Source organism: Leucoraja erinacea, chromosome 28 (genome assembly GCF_028641065.1).
Source record: "Leucoraja erinacea ecotype New England chromosome 28, Leri_hhj_1, whole genome shotgun sequence".
Taxonomy (NCBI): Eukaryota; Metazoa; Chordata; class Chondrichthyes; order Rajiformes; family Rajidae; genus Leucoraja; species Leucoraja erinaceus.
This window is the reverse complement of record NC_073404.1, coordinates 11,513,743-11,537,102: the sequence shown is the minus strand read 5'-3', so window position 1 is coordinate 11,537,102 and position 23,360 is coordinate 11,513,743. Positions and strand designations below refer to the sequence as shown.

Sequence of the window (23,360 nt, the reverse complement as noted above, 5' to 3'; positions counted from 1 at the left end):
CATGAAACTATCAAATTCTTCTGCATATCCATCTGGTTAACAAATTTCCTTTCCTGAAGGAAAACTGTTATATTACTTATTCTGGACGGCAAGTGATTCCTGATCCACACGTCATAACCACCCTCTAAAATGTTAACTCAGTTCAAAGGAAATTAGAATTCTGCAATAAATGCAGGCTTTCTTCTTGCTTCATGAATGAATAAATATAGTGTGTGCTGTGTTCTGGCAGTGTTATCCTAGCCCGGGCAAGTTTATGTCTGCTCTATTCAGTTTTTATGCAACCTGTTGGAACTTATCAATAATAAAGATTCTTACTGGTTATGTTAGTCATTAAAAGGGAACTGAACTCATTTACAAACAGGTTTCCTGTAAATAAGCAGACCAAAAATTCTAATACAGGCACGTGCTGAAATGTATTATGTGGCACTCGTAAAATGCAATTTTATTTATTTTCTTCCTTATCTCAAGGGCTTTTCACATGGCATCTTTAAATTGTACTGGTTTAATACTCCATTAAAAAAAAAAGATGTTAACTTACTGATGCTGTCGGCCTGCTATGGAAGAGACTAGTGATAGTACTTTGGTTATCCCATCTGCAAGTTACACAAAGAATACTGAGAGTTTGTGCAATTCTACCCCAGGAAATGGCACTGATGTTTTATGGCCCACTTGTTCCTTCTATGGACACTTCGATTCCTCTGTTACACTTCCAGCATGATTCATAACTGGCTTAGTGCTTTAACAAGAAAAATGACACATTACCTGCCAAATCGTTACCTTGTGTGGTTGTAAAATATGATTTGTTGATCACATAATAAGGCCATAGTGATAGTTCATATCCATTTTCCTTACTTAATGGCTGGGCAAAAATTGTCAAGTATACCACCACCTGATAAGCATGTGCACATTAGAGGGGTTATTTACTATTGTGATAAATTATAGTCGCATTAATACCTTTGGGAAAATAACTGATGTTCCTTGATCCAGGAATTGTTCTGTTTTGAAGAAACCACTTCACCCCTCCCACACCCCTCCCATTCCTTTCTAAAATCAGTCCTATAAACTGCAGGTAATCTGAAAAATATTGTTGGTAATCCTGAAAAAAAATGGGTTCAGACAGGATGACATGGCTTAAATGCAGCATTGTAGTTGACCTAATGAAAGTTAGTGATGAATGAAATAATCTGGGAAGCATTTTATTTGGCTTTGGAGTCTGGGCTGCAATGCATTTAAGTTGTTTTTCACAAGTCTTGATAACCTGAAGAGCAATGGATACTGTCGTTCCTTTCTTTGCTGTGTTTTGATGACCAGACTTACACAATTAAACAGCATGTGGGTTTTATTCTTCCATCATTATCCATTGATTTCTGCTACAAGTGCTTGTTAGTTGGATGCAAAATCGCAATGAAGTAATCTCGGTAGCGTCATGGTGTAATGGCTGTGGAAGCATTTGAGAACTTACAAAATCCTGAATCCTTTAAAAAAAATATGGATTTGTATGTTATAACTTAGCGCCCAAGCTGCTGTTTTTATGCAGAAAAATAAAGAACGGGTTCCTGATTATCCTTTTGGAAGAAACATCGCCAGTCCTATTTGCTTTGTTTTGGGGTGACAGCCATTGTGTATTAAATCACACATGGGCATTATCAAATAGAGAGTTGTACAGTACAGAAACAAACCCTTCAGCCAAACTCATCCATGCCAACCAAGTTGCCTATATGTCGGTCCCATTTGCCTACACTTGGCACATATCCCGCTAAACCTTTCCTATCTGTGTTAAATGTTGTAATTGCACATGCCTATACCACTTTCTCTGTCAGCATGATAAATATACCTACCAATCTCTGTGTGAAAAACTTCCCCCAAAGATTCTATTTAAATCTTTATCTGCTCAATTTAAACCTGCCTTCTTATTTTAGATTCTCCTACACTAGGATAAAGACTGACTGTCTTTTTTTTATCTCTGCCCTTCATGACTATAGAAACCATAAATAGGCCACCTCTCAGTCTTCTTCAGTCCATAGAAAAGTCCCAGCCTATCCACTCTCCTCTTATAACTCAAGCTTTCCAGTTCTGGCAACATATATGTTAATCTTTTCTGTGCTCTCTCTACCTCAATCACATCCTACTATAGCAATACTGCTCACAGTATTCCGAGAGCGATCATATGTTGCTAACATCCCCAGAATAAAGGTACACAAAAATGCTGGAGAAACTCAGCGGGTGCAGCAGCATCTATTGAGCGAAGGAGATAGGCAACGTTTCGGGCCGAAACCCTTCTCCAGAATAAAGTACATTTAAGTGACCAGGCTTTGCACTATAAAGATCACCAAATTGGACAACTGTGGCCACTGAAAGGGAAGCGTTTACAAAAGAAGTTGAGAAAAGCAGAGATAAAAATAACTTGGGTGTTACCTAGACTGCATGGGGTTAAATTCTGACTGTGGATAAGAATAATAATGAAAAACAAATGGGATGTCATGATTATCATTAAGGAACAGCTCAGTTTAAGAATTTGTAGCTGTCTATCATTTTGTTGAAGTATTAGCATCCTGTCAGTTGTTTGGTTACATTATCTGTCCAAGTGGAGATGAAAGTCCCCAGCTGACTACTCACAGAGGCTCTGCACGGAACCTCATAGGCTGCTGTAGTTAGCTAGTGATCAGATGTCTGCATTAGCAGTCATTATATTTGATTAGAGTTGACCTTTGTCCTCTTGGGTCAGCGAACAAATACCCAGTGACTACTTTTTCCTCTCTCCAAGCAGGGTACCTGCATAGTGCTTTTACCTTTTTTTTTGCCACAGTGTAGGAGGTTGTGGATTTTTTTGCAAAGCTTGTTTTGAGATCTCTGCAGCTATCTTGCAGAATAAAATGTTCTGGTAAATGTAGAATCAGGTTCTGTTTATCTTCAAAACTAAAACAGGTATTCCCCATCACTGAAAGGGTTCAAAATAAGCAAACAGTAAATATGAATCAAATTAGAATCAGACTTAAATGTACAAGAGCTATCCATTCTTTGCAAAATGTGAACAAAAGATCTTTGAGTTTGGCATAACTTCTTAACTTGCTTATTACTTTCCTCCCTTTCTCTGTAGTTCAAATTCCACCTTCATGTAGCTGCCTATTTGCTGTGTGTGAATGTTGCTGGGACTCAACACTGGCTGTTGTCCATGGTGCAGGGGGTTGGTTTGGTTGTAGGGAACATAATGCCTGAACCTGACCCAAATTATTTCCCATATTTCCACAATTTCCAGTTGGTATTGATGGTTTCAGCACCTCATATTCCATATGGGTAGCCTAAAACCCGATGGTATGAACATTGAATTCTCCAATTTCAAATAATGCACACCCCACTTCCTCTCTCCACCCTGGTGAAAACAAATTTCTCAAAACATCTCCCACCACGCTTGTCATCCTGCTCCTTTCCCCGGCTGCCTATGCCAATCTACTATCTCCGAATCCCATATTTCCCTTTTATTTCCTCCTCATTCCTGTCCCCCTGTCCCCATATTCATCCTTCTGCCTTTACATTTCACTCCTCTTCTTTCCTTACCCGACATCTTTTTATCTTCTCTAGCCTTTGCCACTTACTCCACTCATCTGACAATCAGCCCCCACCCCATCACCTGCACACACCTATAAGTTCCCAGACTTCGCCCCACCTCCACCTCTCCTTTCCACCCTTTCTCTTCCCCCTATTCCTAGGTTCCCAAATGGAAACATTGTCCGTCCATTCCAGATGCTTCCTGAACTACTGAACTGAGTTTCTTCTGCTCTTTTTTTTTGTTGTTCAATACTTCAGAGAAAATCAAAATTAGAGTCCCAGCTCTGTTGCAATGGAGTTTCAGGAAGAAGATGGAATAGTAAAAATGTAACAGATTAGTCATCAGTTACGCTGGCCCTTTCACATTCAATTCCATCAAAGTCTGCAGGACAAAATGTCAGAAGGTGTATACAATTGTCAATTGTTTTTTTCCCCCGTACCCTACCCCCCCCCACCCCCGACATCAGTCTGAAGAAGGGTCTCGACCCCCTCCATCGCCTATTCCATCGCTCCATAGATGCTGCCTCACTCGCTGAGTTTCTCCAGCATTTATGTCTACCTTCAATTGTCAACTGATGTGTTCTCGCACACTATCGCACTAATGACTGCTGAAGGCAGTGCAACCTTGGGATCTCTTTGTCTGAGCTCCACATCGTAGGGAGAGATAAACGGCAGTCTGCCGAAAACCCGATTAAAAGTGTGAAGAGAAAATCCGTACTCCGGTATTCGGATGTTTTGAGAAAATCTGCATTCCTGAGAAGTGATACTTTTTTTGTTGGCAAGTCATTATTCTAAAACAAGATTCCGCTTTCAGCTTGTGTTGAGGTTATACAGCCTGCCTTCTACAGACACCCACATGCCGCCTCAGCAAAAGGCTCAATGTTATTCGGAGCACATTAAGTTCAATTACGAAATAATTTAAAATATTTACGTTATGGTTCCATAGAACCATTTCAATTTCTAAGTCCTTTTTGAATTGTTTTCTATTTATGCCTTAGTCGACTTTGGCTAATTTTCCTGGGTGGTGGGCAGTCCCTAATTACTCACTCAGCAGTTCATTATTCCTGAGAGAGCCTGCCAGTGAGAATTGACTTCAGGGTATATCAGCTGATTTTACTCTATCGCCAAAGCCTTTTGAGCTGAAGACCATTCAAATGAAGAAGGATGGACATTTCATGCATTATGTTTGAATGAAACCATTGGTTCTGTAACCCAGATCTAATCGTCCTGCATTCTCCTCATAGCCTTGAATCCTTCATCGCTAGAAATATCTGCCATCCTCTTGTTTTAACATATGTCCGTGCCTCAATCACAATGCACTGCGACGTTCCCGCAAGGGATCAATAAATACCAAATGTGAAAGAAAGGAAAACGCACATTTTTGCTCATCTATACATAACTAAAGCTCTGATCTTGTTATCTTCCGGTTGCGTGGTCATTCTATTTGTGCAAAACTCACCGTTCTCCTGCGCTGCGATTGCACCAAGTTTCATTCCGATCGTTGGTCTAATGTAAACTTTAGCGAGGTTTAAAAATCTTAAAAACCGCGCGTGCGCAGATCGATCTCCTCTCCTACCGTTCAGCGCCCCTGGATTGGTCTTTTCTCCTGTCACTCTGCGGGACAATCCGCCCCTTCCTGCGCCATCGCGTCTTTACTGGAGCGGTGGATGGCCGGCGGAGGTTTCCAACCGGACACAAATTTCGGAGGGACTGGAAACGGCCAGGCCCGGCACGGGAAATATCGCCAAATGGAAAGCGGAGAATCTGATCTCGGCGGAGAACGACCAGCGACCAGCAACCAGTAGACCAGTGACTGCTGTGCGTCCACTCCAGCCCCTTCCCCTCTGGTCCTCCTTGCTGGCTCATACCCCCCCCCCCCCCCCCCCCACACCCCCCCCCACCCCCCCCCCTCCCCCCACACACACATCCCTCCCCCACACCCCCCTCCCCCACACACCCCTCCTCCCCCACACATCCCCCCTCATCCACACCCGTCAGCTGCGCTACACAGTAATACCTGCGGGTTCTACGTCACAAGGAGAACCCAATGGGCGGAAATGGCTGTGACGCCAGAGAGCCGCTAAGTGGGGATGGGGGGGGGTTGAGGGGGGATGGAGTGAATGCGTTGGGGAGATGGGCAAGAAGTGGGGGGGTGAGGGGAGGAGGGAGGATCACGGGCGTCACAACAGGAACCCGTCAGCCACGCCTGCGCAATTAGGGGCTATGGGTGAGTGGTGGAATAATGCATTTGGGGAACGGGTTGCATTGGGGGAACGGGTGAGTGGTGGAATATTGCGTTGGGGAATGGGTTGCGTTGGGGGACCAGGCCTCCCATGTGACTGAGACCCAATGGGTCCCACTTAGTCTAGTGTCGGTCTAATAACAAAGACTGATCAACCAGGATTAAGTTACTTCAAACGTGGATAACATTGTAGTTTAAATTCAAGTGTTATGCACCACTGATTGAGAGATTTCATGTGCATTAGTTTCCCGGCTGAAAATGTGGCATTATTTGAACAGAGCTGCAGTAAATTCATGATAAGAGCTTGAAAGCATCAATAGTAATTCATCGCCAATATGAATCTCAAAGTATAATGGACCAGAATTTGGATTCTACCCATATTTATTGGGTTAAGCTGGCACTGCCCGAAGTATTAATGTTCATATGGTTTTGCAAAAACAAAAATTAATATTGGCCACAATAACTGTTAAAATAACAAACCACATTTTCTCCTCCCCAGTAGAGGAAGACAGAAGAAGACAGGAGTAGGAGAGACATTGGAGGGAGAGATAAAGGGGATTATTAGCAAGGTGAAGCATAGGGCATGATTCTCTCCAGCACCATTGTAAAACCAACTCTGCAAGGGATGGGCGGATTAGGAGAGAGGGATCCATGTCACAAGGAGATACTGTTAGTTGGAGACGGTCATTCCCTGACGCTTTTGTGGCATGAATGTTACTAGCCACATATCAGCCCATGCCTGAAAGACGTACTGCATGCAAACATGGATAGTTTTATTTGCCGAGGAGTCACAAATGGAACTGAGGAACATGCAATCATTGATGAGCATCCCTATTTGACCTTATGATAAAAGGATGGTCATTGATGAACCCATTTAAAATGATCAGGCAGAAGACACTGTCTGGACGATCTCCTCCAGTAATTTCCTGTGTTGGGCTAATTGACCTCCAACACATATCATTATTTTCCTCTGTGTGCTTCATAACTCCAACCACAGGATTGTCTTCTCCTTCAAACTGTGTCTCTGCCTGCAGTGGCACACCAAACATTGATGCCATAAAGACAACAAGCCTTCAGAAAACTCATGGAGGGAGGAGTTCGCAGCCAAAGTGCCTGTCTGAATGTCAGGTAGAAAATAAATCAATCGCCTTAACAATATATTGATGAGATTAAAACAAAACAATCAATTTTTTCAAACTTTGTCTTTTATAATATTGACTCCAAAGTCAATTCTGTACAAAAGAAATAGAGTAGGAAATGTGCCTGACTAACGGAAACTGCAGACTCCTGATGCAGTCGACAGCCTGGATTGGACCTTGTCCCCTGGGCAGAAGGATGAGCCACAAGGTAATCGCACAGTACTCTGACCACTCCTCTGGGACACACTAATGAAGCATAAGAGAAATACAATCTTCAAACTGGCTGATTGTTAGAAAACTTTAATAATTAATTAGTGTACAGCTATTGCACCCCAGGGTCAGGAATCAAGAAAGCATCTTCAAGCAGCTTTATGTGCGACACTGAGTGGCCATGTTCAGGATGTAAGTGGGAAGGAAATGATCTTTGTTCAGCTAATTTTACAAAGTGGGAAAGAAAGAGAGCAAAGAAAAATTGCAGGCTGTGATTTCAGTTCTAATGTTTGTGCAAGCTACTGTATTTTTGTTTGTATGGGAGTTTTTTTCATATCTTGTGAATTGCACGGTCTTCCATGAGCATCTCTGCCAGCAATACCCACGGCCCGTCTGTAGATGTGAACACCTGATCATAATTTATTTACTCTGAATGCGTACAGAGAATCAGCTTTGAAGATGGAAGCTAATGGTGACTGAATCCCGCTGTTAGTGCATGTGCTTTTGACATTTTGTACTGGTGTTTTGGGACTGTGCTCTGCAATTCAGTCTATTTTTCCACAAAAATGCCCTTGCCTATATAATTAAAGGGCCTGCTGTTACCTATAATCAGGGTCATTGTTCTCAGTAAGTGAATATGTCAAGTCCTGTATTTATCAAATGATATTATGGTATGTTTTCAGCAGTACTCGGAGATAATTTTTGTGATTATCTACAAAACCTTTGACCTTTGGTATTGTAGATAGAATTGAATTCTGGGATAACACAGTAAGTGTATAAAAACCCATAATGAGTAAATACAGACAACATTTTGGATTAAAATATTTTGATTTGTCATTATGCATGAATCTGAGAGTCTTAGTGTCTGTATATGCATATGCAAAAGGACAAATGGTGTGGGGCAACTGGTCTGTGTCAATGTGCTGTAGGCTTTATTTATGCATGAAATAATATTGAAGCATACTTTACAGAAGTTGATAAAAAATGAAAGTGTGTACAATCTTTAAGGACATTACTGTATTTGATGTTAATAGGCTGCACCTGATGAAGAATGAATGACTTTTCCAAAGGAGATTTCCATGTTGTAAATCCTTTTATAATAGGCTCTGGAGAGGATGAGACAGTATGTATATGCTACATGACTAATGGCAAGAGCTCTCATATTAAACACTGTGACTGCACTCCACTCAGCTGTTTATGGCTCTCACTCACTTCCTGATAACTGAATGATTATTGGCAAACAGGTTATTCAGTGAACAGGAAACAACTGCTTCTCGTTATGTTGACATGAGCAGACACAATCCGTCTCCAACAGATTTCTCCTCGTGTCTCCTGCACAAAGCGGTTCAGACCACAGTATGTAATCATTAAAGAGGAATTGAACTCATAATTGTAATTGGTGGTCAGGTGAAATGTCATTTGCTCGTGCTGCAATGCCCTGGTCTTATTTCTGTGAAGAGCAGGTCAGAGCCATACTGACTTCTTCTTCGGATGTTGAGGAAATGATTGCGGAGAGGAATTTCCTGCTGCAAGCACTTCCTTCATAAATTTGATTGTTCTGCGGACAGGAAGCATTTGCTATAACTAGGTCTTTCCCACAGTTACATCAACAGATCTAAAATAGAGGCCAATATCTCACGACTGAATATTTCAAAAGCCACTCACTGATGTTGTCTGTGGGAGCCAAGAGCACTCCAGGACCTGGGAATAGATTGCAAACAGTTGTCAAAGTTCTCAGTTTTTGGCTGATTTTAGAGATCTAAGGCCAAGCCAAAATGTACATTTTGGATTCTGCACTGAAGAATTTTCATTCATGTCCTTCTGCACTGATTGAGTTGTATTTTAATTTTCTTGCTATACACTCATAAAAACGTTTCACACATTGATGCCCTTAAGTGGTTGATACAGTCTTTGCAAGCAAGAACTTGAGGTCTTCCATGGATCTTGGGGCGTGTCGACCCGCAGGAGAGAGCCACTATTGATAGAAAGATCCCAGGAGAATCGTTTAATTACATAGAATCCCTTGGAGTGTGCCAGTATATCTAGTGGACCCTAACATCCATACCAGTATTTGCAGGAGCTCTCAGGATTATGTAGATATTCCAAGGGGTCACTGGGAATATTGACAGGCCACCCACCGGGAACGTCACTGCTGTTCCACCTGCTGAAATAAAAAAGAGATAAAGGAACTTGATAAAAAGTGAAAAAATATCCATCTTAGGTTGTCAGCCACAAATGCTAATGATATTTTCTCCTTTTGACAGTGGTTTCGCCTGGCAGTCCCGCAGCTACCTTTGCACGGCATGAATCCTGTGACAGTCTTGGGTCGGACCACAGTGGTCAAGAAGATGAGGAATGGTTATCACAGGTGAGGTGTCTGAGGAGGGGTTTTTCTGTGCTAATGAAGCAGACCATGTCCTGAACATAGTCTCTTCATAAACCTGTCCTTTTTCAGATCTGTGCTGCCTATATCATAACAGGTTAAAAAGTCCCACTAATCCATCAATCCTGTGCTAGTTAGCTTGCATTGGCTCTTGTTCTGGGACAGGCTTATATTTAAAATGTTCATCTTTATGCTTAAATCCCTGCAATCACGTCTGTCTGTCTGTCTGTCTGTCTGTCTGTCTGTCTCTCTCTGCCTGTCTGTCTGTCTGCCTGTCTCTCTCTATCTCTCCCTGTCTCTCTGTCTGTCCCCCTCCCCCCCTCCCCCCCCCCCCCCCTCTCCCCCTCCCCCCCCCCTCCCCCTCCCCCCCCCCCCCCCTCCCCTCTCCCTCTCTCTCCCTCTCCCTCTCCCTCTCTCTGTCTGTCTGTCTGTACGTCTGTCTCTGCCTGTCTGTCCCTCTTTGTCACTCTCTGGCACATTCCCATCGGTCCTGTGTCAGAGATCTCCACTTGCAATTTCTTCGAAAAACATAATTTCTATTGCCTTACTATTGGTAAGTATTGCTGAATGTGCGTTATTTTTGATTATGTTCTATAGACAAATTGAATCTAGATTAAATTATTACGTCAATTTAACTTTTTGTTAGTGATTTCTAGCTCACTGGCACACCAGAAAGCATACAGAAGAGGTTTACAAGAATGCTGCCTGGATTAGGGGATATTAGCCATAAGGGGAGGTTGGATAGACTTGGTTGTTTTTGCTGGAGCGCCAGAGATTCAGGAATGGCCCGTTAGAATTTTAAAAATTATGAGATGTATCGATTGTGTAGACAGTCAACAACCTTTTTTTCAGAGTAGAAATGTTAAAACTAGAGAGATTAGTTATAAGGTGAGAGAGGCAGGGTATAAAGGAGATGCGTGGGGCCATTTCTTTACACAGAGTATGATGGGGGCCTGGAATGGGCAGCCAGGGGTGGTTGTGGATGCAGATACGATAGTGGCATTAAAGAGACTGTCAGATACCACTCCATTTGGGCTATTGATCACATGAAGGAAGAGAGGATAAGTTTAATTTGTCATCAGGCTTGGCACAGACAGTGGGCTGAAGGGCTTGTTCCTGTGCTGTACTGTTCTATGTTCACTGTCTCAATTATGCTTGTGATGTTTCTAAGGCTGAGCTATCCAATTAGTCCCACTCTAGCTCTATATCCACAGCCCTGTAAAATTTTCCCTTCAAGGTTTTTTCCTTTTGGATGTTAATCTACAGCATTTGCTGTTCAGTCAGCTTGCAAGGTAAACCTGGGGCTGTGATGCCTTAGGTCTCCTGGGCAGCAACTGTGACACTATCACTTTGAAACGTGATTTATTTGTCAGTATATCGTAATCCATCTCTGTTTCTGCGGCCTCAACTTTAAAAGAAGTTAATTCACAAAACAACCACTTTAATTGTGTGAACGGAATAGAATCTTCAGTATGCAGGAAAAAGCAAAAGGTCATTAATTATCCTGATCACTCTGTTCCCCTTTCCCATCACATTGGTCTTGCAAAATCTATGAGCGGGAGTCCAGAATAATACATCGACTTTCTAATGCAATGTCATTTATGCTGTAGTGAATTTATCCCCTCTTCTCAGGGGAGGAGGGAGAATAACTCACGTGCCTTTAAAAGCTACAGGAGGACAGTCCCAAGGGAAGGCTGTCCCAGACAGGTTTTAATACAAGAAAAGGTGATGCAAACATTACTGTGCCGTGTTGTAGAGCAGCTGTTGCTGAAATCTCCTCTTCAGCATGCAGTGCAGTTAATGCGTGCTGTCAGAATGCAAGGTAGGTACAATATGTCTGCATTGGATGGAACAGCCGGTTCAACAGTAACAGCTGTCCATAGCCTCAGTGAAAACTGCACAAGCATCTGCTCATTTTTCAGCTCTGCAACACTGATGGTGTCGCTGCTTAATCTATAAAGCTGCTGTTTTTTTCCCTCTGTATTTATGAAAAAGTAATTGCCATGTTGTGAAAATATAGAGCAGCGTACATGTGCTGGATTCTTTTATTTTCTTTTGAAAAGATCTCTAACTTTTTTCACTCTAAATGGAACAGTAGAGGCTGACCATTTGGGAGACGTCTGTTCAATTCACAGTGATCCAACCTGTACTGTATCCTGCCCTCTACTTCCTCTTATGCACCAGGCTTCCCAACCAACTTCAGAAGCCAGCATACTTTTTCCTCTCACACTGTGTTGAAGACACTAATAGCAACAAGTTTTAAGATCCGCTTTCAAGAGAGTTTTACAGATATTTCCACACCGTGGCTTTTAAATAACCATAGTTGAAACTAAACCCATGATTCCTGACAAATATATAGTCATAGGGTAGTAATCTAGTCAAGCAATTCACATATTTTATATAAATAATGATGGATACCCGAGAGCGGATTCTAGGCAGGAATCTAATTTAGAATGCCAAATCATTTATATATAAAAAAATAATAGGCAAACAGGAGTAAGTTACAGGCTAGAATCTAATCTAGAGTTTCATGTGGTGTATAAATATAGTAATGGACACCTGCGAATGAGTTTCAGACAGGAATCTAATTGAGGGATGGTTTGGTAATTAAAGAGTTCAGGTATCTATTCCATACAGATAAATAATGACCAGGCAAAGATTATAGGTTGGAATCTAATTGAGGCATTCAGGTGAAAAGGAAATAGAATAATGCAAACCAAGAGGTGATGATATATCATTAATCTAATGAGAGGGTTCAGGAGCCCTCATAAACTGGGAGAACTAAATTTAAGTAATTTAGACCTCAGGATACGGTCATTAGCCTTGGAAACACTCCGAAGTGTCAGTTTTTCTGTGTAATAAATGTTTTTCTGCATTGTGCATTAATAGAGTTGTTTCATTCGGTTTTTGGGTCAATTACTTTTCCCAAGCAGCTGTCACAGTGTTGTGACACATTTCATGTGAATTCAAGCGTGGCAATCTCAATATTTGCAGATTACCCATTGTCGACACTGTAAAATCTGTTGAGATGTGATTCTCTGTGTTGAAATTTTAGTGATGGTCAGTAATACCTTTGTGATAGGGTTCTCAACTCTGAGTCTGAAGAGTCTAAATGTGAATTCAGAGTATTGAATATATACTACTTTCTGCCTTTCCAATCCAAGAGTCGGGAGCATTTATTTGCCATTTGCACCAGATATGAACCAGAACATTTAAACTCTTATTTGCTGCAGCTGTGCAGGCATGTTGAATGCAGCAACCAACAACAATAAATTATCAGTTATTCTAAGTAAACTAGATTATGATAGTGCAAAGATCAATGTGTATGGAGCAATCATAATAGTGCAAAGTCCATGTGCGTTCGGTGCTGAGCTGGAGTTATGTTTAGGGTTGTGCATGGTTCTTGATCCTGTAGGTAATAATTCTTCTACCTGAAGGCAGTAGGTAGTAGAGAGTTTAGCCAGGGTTTCGTGGATCTTTTATGATATTAGTTTCCTCTTAAGACAGCACTTCCTGTAGATCTCAATGTCTACCACTTTCTGCAGCTTCCTTCATTTGTCAAGCATTTGAATTTCCGAACCACGCCATGATACAATCAGTCAGTATGTTCTTCACTGTGCACCTGCAGAAGTTTGATACAGTATTCACCAGTATTCAACATCATGCAGTATCAAGTCAGAGATGCATCATCTTTCAAATGAAAGCAAGGCCCTTGTTTAATGCCATTTCCTATTTTCAATGAAGGATTCTGCATTCACCCATAATATATCTATCCTGAAATCAGTATGAGTATTGCATTGCTGCTGGTGAGATTCTGCCAATGACAGCTATATTCTGCACAGTATCTTCTCCTTTGCTCCATCTACTGTATTGTACTTGAGTTTGACTTGATTATTTTTATACCGGGTATATTGATAGCATACAAGACAAAGCTTTTCACTGTTCCTTGGTACACATGACAATAATGAACCTAAACCGAATGATGGCCTTGTTAACTAAAATATTTTTTTCCGAGCTTTACTTTTCCATTAGTTATTATAATTAGTTATTTTCGAGCTTTACTTTTCCATTACTGTGCATAGCAATCCTAGATTACATTTGTAAAAATCTAGAATCCCAATGCCTGTGTTTTTTTTAATTAACTCCATTGTACTCCATTACTTATGCTGACATCATAACCCAGAATCCAAAGTCCACCAGAGCTCAAATACAAAGGACACAAGTTCAAGGCCTCAGCAGTATTATCCTGGTTACTGTCTAACTGTGCTTGGAGCCTCTAAAATCTGTCGTCTAGGAATGAATTGTACCTCGTACGCTTTAACCATAAGCAGCCACGCCTGAAACAACCCAAGCTCAGAAATTGCTTCTCTAAAGCTCTCTGCCTCTTTCTCCTATTTTATCTACTTATTAATATCTATCCCTTTGACTCAGCGTCTGATCACCAATCATATTGCTCTCAGAATCTGTTTCACATAACTTACCTCCGGATATTTTATTACGTTAGGTAAATCCAACTTCTTGTTGTACAGACAAACCCTTGCTGTGGGTTCATTATAAGTTAACCAATGTAAATAGGATGCACCTCCAGTGTATGTCACTGTTCTGGGTGCAACAAAGAAATTATGGATTAAATTATGTCTGGAAAATCAGTAGCCGAGATTGCATTTCTAGACTAGGCCCTGCTTGATCTATCTTCCATTCAAATCATTTCTGTTATGGAATGGCTATTGGCCAGCCCAGATTTCCTCTGTGTGTTTCACTTGTGCAATACTTAATGTCTGGGTGACGAAGTTGTAAATCCACATGATAAATTTTCTAGAATTGAAGTTACAGGACCCATTGGTGCCAGGAGCAAGCAGGTTCGGAATGCTTGCTGTTAAAAATCAGCCAGACCTTCTGCAGAATTTTGGCAATCTAATAATCATCACAAGACCTGCAATATGTTTTATAATGAGAAGATTGCTGGCAACCAAACTGTGACCTTTCTCCAGTGGCACGCACAGAACAAGAGACCATTCTGACTTCAACACACCAAAGGTAGTGGGGATATCCAACTTTCTCCCCTCAAAGCTGCTCTAGTTCTGGCCAATTGAAAGTTTAAAATCTCAGTTTCATAGCTTTTTGTTGATGGACAACTGTATAGATATAGAAAGTAGTTGAATGGAAATAATATTTAGATCAAGAGTGATTTAATTGAACAGTGGAACAGGCTTGAGACCTACTTCTGGGCTGCTTTCTTGCAAGGAGGGAAGAATTTGACCACCAGGCATTCTAAATACATTCTGTTCAACTTACTTGTGATCGAATAAAGCTTGATGTGGAAGTCTTTATCATTTTGATCAGACAAAATAAGTGCAATGCATTCATAAAGTATTTGTAATGTAACTAATCAGAGATGCATGCACAGAACCCGAGTAGAAGCAACTGAACAATTTGAGGTGGAGAGGGAAGGGGATGATTGAAGAACTGCTGACATTCTTTTATCAGAAGTGGTCTTCCTATACAGTTCTTCTAGATCAAGAATGATTTGTTTCCCGAGCTCCGAAATGACTTATGAGCCCAGCATGGCACTCACAGATTATATCACAAATAGGGTGGGAGGTTGAATAGTTTGTGCTATTAGGATCTCCACTACTTCTTTTGTTTGAATAAATTCTTCCATGATCAGCTCCATTTTTAATCTTTTGCTAATTGCACTGTGCTTACTGCCCGAGAAAGGTTGTAGTTTAGATGTCAATATAGAGCTTGTTGTAAAGCATATAGATATTGCCGGTTGTGATTGAAAGCTGTAACAGTAGGGGCCTGGGAGCAGACGGTCTTCTCCCATGGTGAGAACTGTTGATTTCAGTAAAGATGAATTGAAGGAGATGTGGAATAAGTCCATGGCATCGTTATGCTCACTGCACTGACCTGCCACCCATGGATATTCCAGATTTAAAAAAAACATTACCTCAGGTCGACATGAACACTCATCATAACCTGTCTGATCATAATCTTCAGAAACTTAGTGCGACCGCATCTGGCTCAATATTTTAAAACTATTCACTGTGGGTGCAGTTTGGATTCAATGATACTTTGATGTGCTATCATAACTGCGGTAGGCTGTTTTGTACATGGCGGAAATTTTAGTTTAGTAATTGTGCATTGAATAACTCCCATGAGATCTAACTCAATTCTGTTATACAAAGGCAGGTCAGTCTGACCTGTGTTGATGGTGGAGGGGGATGAGAGGGGGTGATGAACAGAAACAGAAAAAATATATTCGTAGTTAAATCCCTGGAGTCTGCTTTTCGGACCATCTGGAAATGTATGTTATAAATACATTCTTTGCTTATTTGCTTCATTTTTTAAACTTTGTTTTGTGAGTGAATACAACAATTTATGATCAACTTCCAAATTAGCAAAGCAAAAACAATTGGATAGTTCTTTCAAGGAGACAGCATTGGTACGATAAACAGAATAGATTTTGTCTGACCTGTATTGTTTTGTGAGCTGCATCTTGAGTTAACTTTTTGAAAGCAGCATCCACTATCACCCAACATTCTTTATTTTTCAATCACGTCTGTTGACATAGAAACATAGAAAATAATAGTTTAGATGGGTATTTTGGTTAGCGTGGACAAATTGGATAGAATGGCCTGTTTCCATGCTTTATGACTTAGAACCTGATAGTATTGGGTCTTTGAGCGTGCTTTACCATTCAATATAATCATAGCGAGCCATCCAATTCAAGCTTAAGCTTGATCCCATAACCCTTGATCTCTTTAGCTGTCAGGAATCTATCTAATTTCTTGAATATAATTACTAATTTTACTAGCTCTACTTTCTGAGGTAGATAATTCCTAAGTGAACCAATCTGAGAGAAGATTCTCCTCAACTGAGTCCTACATTGATTATCCATCATCCTTAAATAGTGGCCCCTAACTCTGCACTTCCCTGGTTTTGGGAACATCATTCCAGCATCTAACTAGTACAGTCCCAGTCCTGGTCACAGTCGTAAAGCACAAAAACGGGCCCTTCAGCCCACCACGTGCATGCTGACCTCTTTTGCTCATCTACATGAATCCTGCTTGCCCACATTAGGACCATATCCTCCAGTGCTTTATCAGTATAAGAATCTGCCTATGTGCCCTCTTGAATACATTATTGTACCTCATGAACAGCATGTTCCAGATATTAATCAGTCTCTGTAAAAACAACCTGCTCCTCAGATCCCCTTTAAATTCTCTTCCTCTCAGAATAATATGGTTATCAATAATTTATTTAAGAAGGAACTGCAGATGCTGGAAAATCGAAGGTACACAAAAATGCTGAAAAAACTCAGCGGGTGCAGCAGCATCTATGGAGCGAAGGAAATAGGTAACGTTTCGGGCCAAAACCCTTCTTCAGACTGAAGAAGAAGGGTTTCGGCCCGAAACGTTGCCTATTTCCTTCGCTCCATAGATGCTGCTGCACCCGCTGAGTTTCTCCAGCATTTTTGTGTACTATCAACAATTTAGTTCAGTTTAATTTAGTTTGTTGTCACGTGTACCAAGGTACAGTGAAAAGCTTTTGTTGCATGCTAATCACTTAGCGGAAAGACCACACATGATTACAATTGAGCCAACCACAGTGCACAGATACACTATAAAGGAAAAAACAATAAATTCCAGTGATGTCCAATTAAAGATAGTCCAAATATCTACCAGAGGGTGAGGGAAATAACTGGATATTAGGGAATGGAGGTGGATGGGAAAATGGTGCTGAAGTAATCATGACCTTGTGTAATGGAACAGATTCAAGGGGATGCATGAACTCCTTCTGTTCCTGCCACTTTTTCTTATGTTGGCCTTTACATGTAGTGAATTTACCAGTGATCTGTGTTTAATGTAGTATTCACAGATATATGGTGTTCATAGATGTTCCTTCCGCTGACTTGACTTTTTAACATGACATGTTTATTTTCAGGTTGAGATTGTGACACATACAGGACCCCACAGGCGTTTGTGGATGGGGCCACAATTTCAGTTTAAGACAATCCATCCTTCAGGACAAACAACAGTGATTTCTTCCAGTTCCTCAGTGCTTCAGTCACATGGACCGAGTGACACACCACAGCCACTTATGGACTTTGATACTGATGATCTAGAACTCAATAGTCTGAGGTAAGGTATTAATCAAAACTTGTGAATTTTGGAAATGCTGCAGGGCTTTGTTAGGGATGAAACATTTGATCCCATACCATATGTGTGAATTGTGTCCCTAACTACAGGCTGAAGAAGGGCCTCAACCAGAAACGTCACCTATTCCTTCTCTCTAGCGATACTGTCTATCTCGCTACGTTACTCCAGGATTTTGGGTCTATCTTCAGCGTAAACCAGCATCTGCAATCCCTTTCATACTCTTGAGATAGAAACTTGAGATAAAGAAATGAAACTGCTGTCAGCATGAAAAGCCTAGTTTCGATATTTTAGACATGTTGAATTTCATGAATCAGAATGGAATTCTGAATTTGATATGGTGGACACCCAATCCAAAGAAGACTAAGCCACTTTGGACTTTTAGATAGACACAAAGTGCTGGAGTAAATCAATGGGTCAGGGAGCATCACTGGAGATAAAGGATAGGTGACGTTTCAGGTTGGGATCCTTATTCGGATTCGTAATGTCTCCTATCCTTTTTTTTCCAGAGATGCTGCCTGACCCGCTGAGTTACTCCATCACTTTGTGTATATCTTTGTCTAAACCTGCATCTGCAGTTCCTACCTATCACACTTTAGACTTAACAATGTTTAACTATTATTGGAAACACTCTTGGGACTTTTTGGGCATCACACATCTTGGTTTTCTTGTATTTAGTCTTTGCCAATTTTGCAGGTGTCAGCCATTTTGAGAAATTACTGGCATAAGGTGATTTGAAACTAAAAACTCGATTGTTTCCACATTATTGCATGAGTTGTTGGAAGAGGGACAATTCCTTAGGATGCACTTGTGGTGTAAAGTGATATAGAGCTTTCTTCAGACTGTTCTCTGGCCAAAGACCAATATTTGTGGATCATTAGTGGAGATCTGTAATCTACAACTCCATTTCAAAAGCGAGACAGTGTCTGCTACAACTGCCTGGGTTCAGCAATTGGAATGCCCTATCTGTCAGCTGTATGGAATTAAGTCCTTACATGATGAACCACTGCATGACAAACCCTACAGTAGCACATTCATAAAACATAAAAAAATAAACTACATGAACAGGCCTTTCGGCCCACAATATCTGTGGCAAACTTGATGCAAAAATAAACTAATCTAATCTGCTTGATAATCCATATCCCTCTGTTCCCTGCATATCCATGTGCCTATCTCAAAGCCTCTTAAACAACACTACTGTATCTGTTTCCACCACCAGGTCTGGAAGTGCGTTTTAAGGGCGCAAAAAAAACTTGACCCGCACATCTATCTATATCTATCTATATAGTACTAAAAGTCTCGTCTTCTATCTGTTTGTCTGTCGGTTGTCTGTCTGTCTGTGTTTGTGGGGGGACCTATGCCAAAATTGCATCACAATGGAATCTCAGCTGCCACCAGACAATGACTGAGGGTAGGGAAAAGGAGAGGGAGAGCGAGGTGACAGAGAGACAAAGATAGAGATAGAGAGGTTGTGTGTGTGTGTGTGTGTGTGTGTGTGTGGGGGGGGGGGGGTTAGTGTGTGTGGGGAGGGGGGTTTGTGTGTGTGGGGAGGGGGATTGTCACAACGGGAACCCGTCAGCCGTGTCTGTGCAGTTGGGGGCTATGGGCGAGTGGTGGAATATTGTGTTCGGGGACTAGCCCTCCCGTGTGATGCTGTGTCCCCCCTCCCCCCCCCCCCCTCACGTTGGGGGACGGGGCTCAACGGGTCCCACTTGATCTAGTATCTATACATAACTAAAACTGATCTTGTTAATTTCCGGTTTGGCGGTCATTCTATTTGCGGTTTGCAATAGCGCTACATATTTTTGCCAGTTCATTCACCGTTCTCCTATGCTGCGATTGCACCGTTTCGTTCCGATCGGTTGAATGTCGTAAAATTTGCGAGGTTTAAAAATCTTAAAATCTGAGCGTACGCAAATCGATCTCTTCTCCTGTCTTCCAGCGCAGCGCGGATTAGTCTCTTCCCCTGTCACTCCCCAGGACGGTCCGCCCCTTCCTGTGCCATCGCGTCTTTAGTGGAGCTGAGGATGGCCGGCCGGAGGTTTCCAACCAGACTTTCAGAAGGACCCGAAGCAACACCGCCCCAAGGAACAGCCCCGCACCCAGCAGCACTCCAGCCCAGACACCCCCCGTCCACATCCACACCCCCGCCCACACACACACACACACCCATTGCCTTGGGGGAACAGGTTGCGTTGGGGGTCCATGCCTCCCGTGTGAAGGGACCCAACGGGTCCCACTTGCCTCCTTTAAAATTTGGTCCTTTCACCTTAATCCTAAACCATCATGGCTTTGAAATTTCTGCATAAATTGTCCCAGGTTTGGAGGAAAAGCATCTCATAACTTTCCCAATTAAAAATAAATCATCAATTATTAAGTTGTGTAATTTTATGAACTATAAAATTTTAGTATTCTATTCAAAGAATACAAGTACCGCATTTCATTACCAATGGATTGGAAGAATGAATTCAACCCCAAAGGAGTGCAGCTATCTAGTGTATTGATTTTCTTTAGATAATTGCTGAATAATCTGGTTAGGCGCATTTGGAGTGCCATATACAATGCTAAGCGCCCCATTACAGGAAGGGTGTGAAGATTTTGGAGTGGGTGCAGAAGAGGTTTACCAAAATGCTGCCTGCATAGAAGATATTAGGTAAATTAGGTTGGCCAAACTTGGCTTATTTTTCCCAATGCATCAGAGACTGGAGGGATACCTGATCGAACACTGCAGCACAGACAAAGACCCTTCGACCCACAACATGATGCCAAGTTAAACTAATGTCATCTGCCTGCACATGACCCATATCCCTCAATACCCTACACATACATTTGCTTATCTAAGTCTCGTAAACACCACTCTTGTATCTGCCTCCACCACCACCCTGGGGATGCCCTGCCCTTCTTAGAGCTATGCCCTCTAGTCTTTGACACCTCTAACCTCCAGCCAACTGACCCACAGTCTCCTGTGCCTCCCTACCCTCCCACTCCTCCCCCCTCCATGCTCCATACCCGATTCCTCCTGTTCCCCAACCCCACACTAGATATTGCCCTCCCATCCCCTGCCCTCCCACCCTTCCTTGCTCCCACAGTGGCTGCATGCCCTCCTTCAGAGAATACATTCACCCTTCTACAACCTCCCCCCGTCCTATGACCCCTCTTTTACCATAACCAATCATCCACAAGTGTCATCCCCTACCATTTGAATGCTGATCCCTCTAATCCTCATACCCAACAGACAGTAAATAAAATTATGCGAGGCATTGATAGAGTAGATAATCACAACCTTTTTCTCAGGGTGGAAATGTCAGACTAGAGGGGAGAGTTTTAAGGTGAAAGGGGCAAACTTAAAGGAGATGTGCGGGGCAAGTTTTTTTCACATATTAAGGTGGGTGCCTTGTACGCACTGCCATGGGTGGTGGAGGTGAAGGCAGATATGATAGTGGCATTTAAGTAGATGTTAGATGGGCACGTGGATATACAGGGAATGGAGGGATGAGGATCACGTGCAGGCATAAGAGATTAGTTTAGCATGGCTTCATATTTGGCACAGACATTGTGGGCCGAAGGGCCTGTTCCTGTGCTGTACTGTTCTATGTCCTAGAAATACAAAACTCAGAATACTCAGTAAAACTCAAGGACTTTTCTTTGAAGAGAGCCTGGGATTTTCTACATTCACCTGAGAGATCAGTTTGACATCTAATCCAAAACACATCACTTCAGTAGTGCAGCCCTCTCTCAGTATTCACAGAGGTGTCAGCTTTGATTATAAGCCAATGCTATGCAATGGATTGAATTCAGACACCTTTGACTGAGAGATGAAAATGCAGCCAATGCTGAAGTTGTCTGACTGTGTCGGTTCTCCCTCTAGAGTGCTGTGCACTACCCGTCAATGTGGTGGTCTGAGGCACCTATTTCCAACTCATATGTGGAAGGTTGTTATTATTTATGAGAGATCAGTTGAGCAACAGAATGCTGAATTTGATCAAGTTGTAGAACATTTTCACTGATACATTTATTTGAAGCTTTATTGTACTGCAAGCAAATTTAAAAAATAACTGGCTAGTTTTACCTGTTTGGAATGTAACATATTATTTCTTTATATTATGGTGGCAGAATCCAGCCAGTCCGCTCAGAACCTGTTAGCATGCCCGGATCATCAAGGGTAATTGCTGACCGGAGAACTCTTTCAACGGTGATTGACGCTGGTTCAGGTAGGGAAGCAAAATGAATTTTGTTCTGGGGAGAGGAGGTATAATACTTATAACCATTAGAGTTTGTTCGTTGAAAGCTTGTGCTGCCCCAGATAAGACCGTCGTGTTTATCAGCGGATTCCTGTGATATTTTTACTGCGGCGAAAGTCATTTCATGACGTAATAATGATGAGTTTCCTATTGATACTCTTTTCTAAATGTCTTTTGTCTGATGCAAAGCAAATCTGTGGTGAACTGGCACAACCTGTGCACAATGTGAATGTGTGATAATTGAATGGCCAAGTGCAAGAAGAGGGTGCACTTGATGATATACGCTGTGAGAGTGAGCAACTTATGTTACATTCTTTTTTAAATTCATTTATGTGGAGCTGGCTGTTTTCAGTCAGACTGCAGTTCAGTCAGAATGTTCATCTGCAATAACAAAGTAATTTCTTAATGAACTTTAAAGGAGAAAACTTACTCCTTTGTTAGTTTGTCTAAATACATTGGATGGGATATCTCTTCTTGGTGCTCACTGGTAGTTGAGGACTCTATATTCTGCTCCAGCAAACCTGGCACACCAATGGTGACTCCCAGACAATGAAATCAAATCACAATTAGAATGTCCTCATGGACTTTTGTGGAATGTCCACAATTAGAATGTCCTCATTCTAATTGTAAGTGACAAACAAGATAATCTCCATTTTCATGTAAATTGATACTATATTAGTGAAACAAAGTTATGTTTTCTTGCACCTCTAGCCATTTCAGTTGTACTTGTCAAAGTAGAATTACTGTTGGTGCCACGATGTTCGAAATGATTGATGGAACGTTCCTCTTCGCAGTATTTCCTGCAAAGAAACATGTGTGTTCACTCTGTTACTTTTTATGAACTTTTATGAATGAAAAGATTAAGCACATAGAACTCCCTGAACTTCCATTAGAAAATTCAAATTCAAATCATGTGATTCACATTGTGGTTTCCTCTCTAAGGCATATTTTGTCTGTCTGTAAGACAGGAGAGAAGCACTTGCTACAGGGATTGAAGCTATGAATTTATTAAGGTTTGTTGCTGGTGCATTCAGGGGCACCTGCAGGATCACTTGTCCTGTTCAGCTTTACAAGCAAAGTGACAACAGAAAAGATTTAACTGGTGACATTTCTACATTCTGCTCGATACACATATTTGGTAACAATTCTAAACATGTGTTCATGAGGCTAAGCAACATTTTTTCCCTTTTCAAGGAAGGGTTAATTATAATTAATCCTATAAATCTTCAGGTGGGAATTCCATGGGATCAGGCTTTACACACCAATTAATGTGTTGTATTTTGATTTTAATATAGAATAGAATCAGATAGGACATTGAACCAGCATTGCACCAAAGCTTGTTGGTTCTCAAGGAGCTGGTCAGGCTAAATTTGAAAAATGCATCCTCATCACTTAGTGTGTAAGTACATTTTTTGCGGAAAAGAAAACTTGTTTTTTACA

General features: G+C 41.5%; 1 protein-coding gene across 1 annotated transcript in view; it reads left to right on the top strand.

Moving 5' to 3' along the window:
- bcas3 (BCAS3 microtubule associated cell migration factor) overlaps positions 1-23,360 on the top strand; it is a gene marked incomplete at its 5' end in the record, with an annotated part of 612,428 nt that overhangs the window by 309,492 nt on the left and 279,576 nt on the right. Inside the window, 3 exons of the mRNA XM_055657406.1 lie at positions 9,402-9,505; positions 17,468-17,664; positions 21,793-21,890. Of these exons, the coding sequence (XP_055513381.1) occupies positions 9,402-9,505; positions 17,468-17,664; positions 21,793-21,890 (399 nt within the window). The remainder of the gene's footprint in view (positions 1-9,401; positions 9,506-17,467; positions 17,665-21,792; positions 21,891-23,360) is intronic.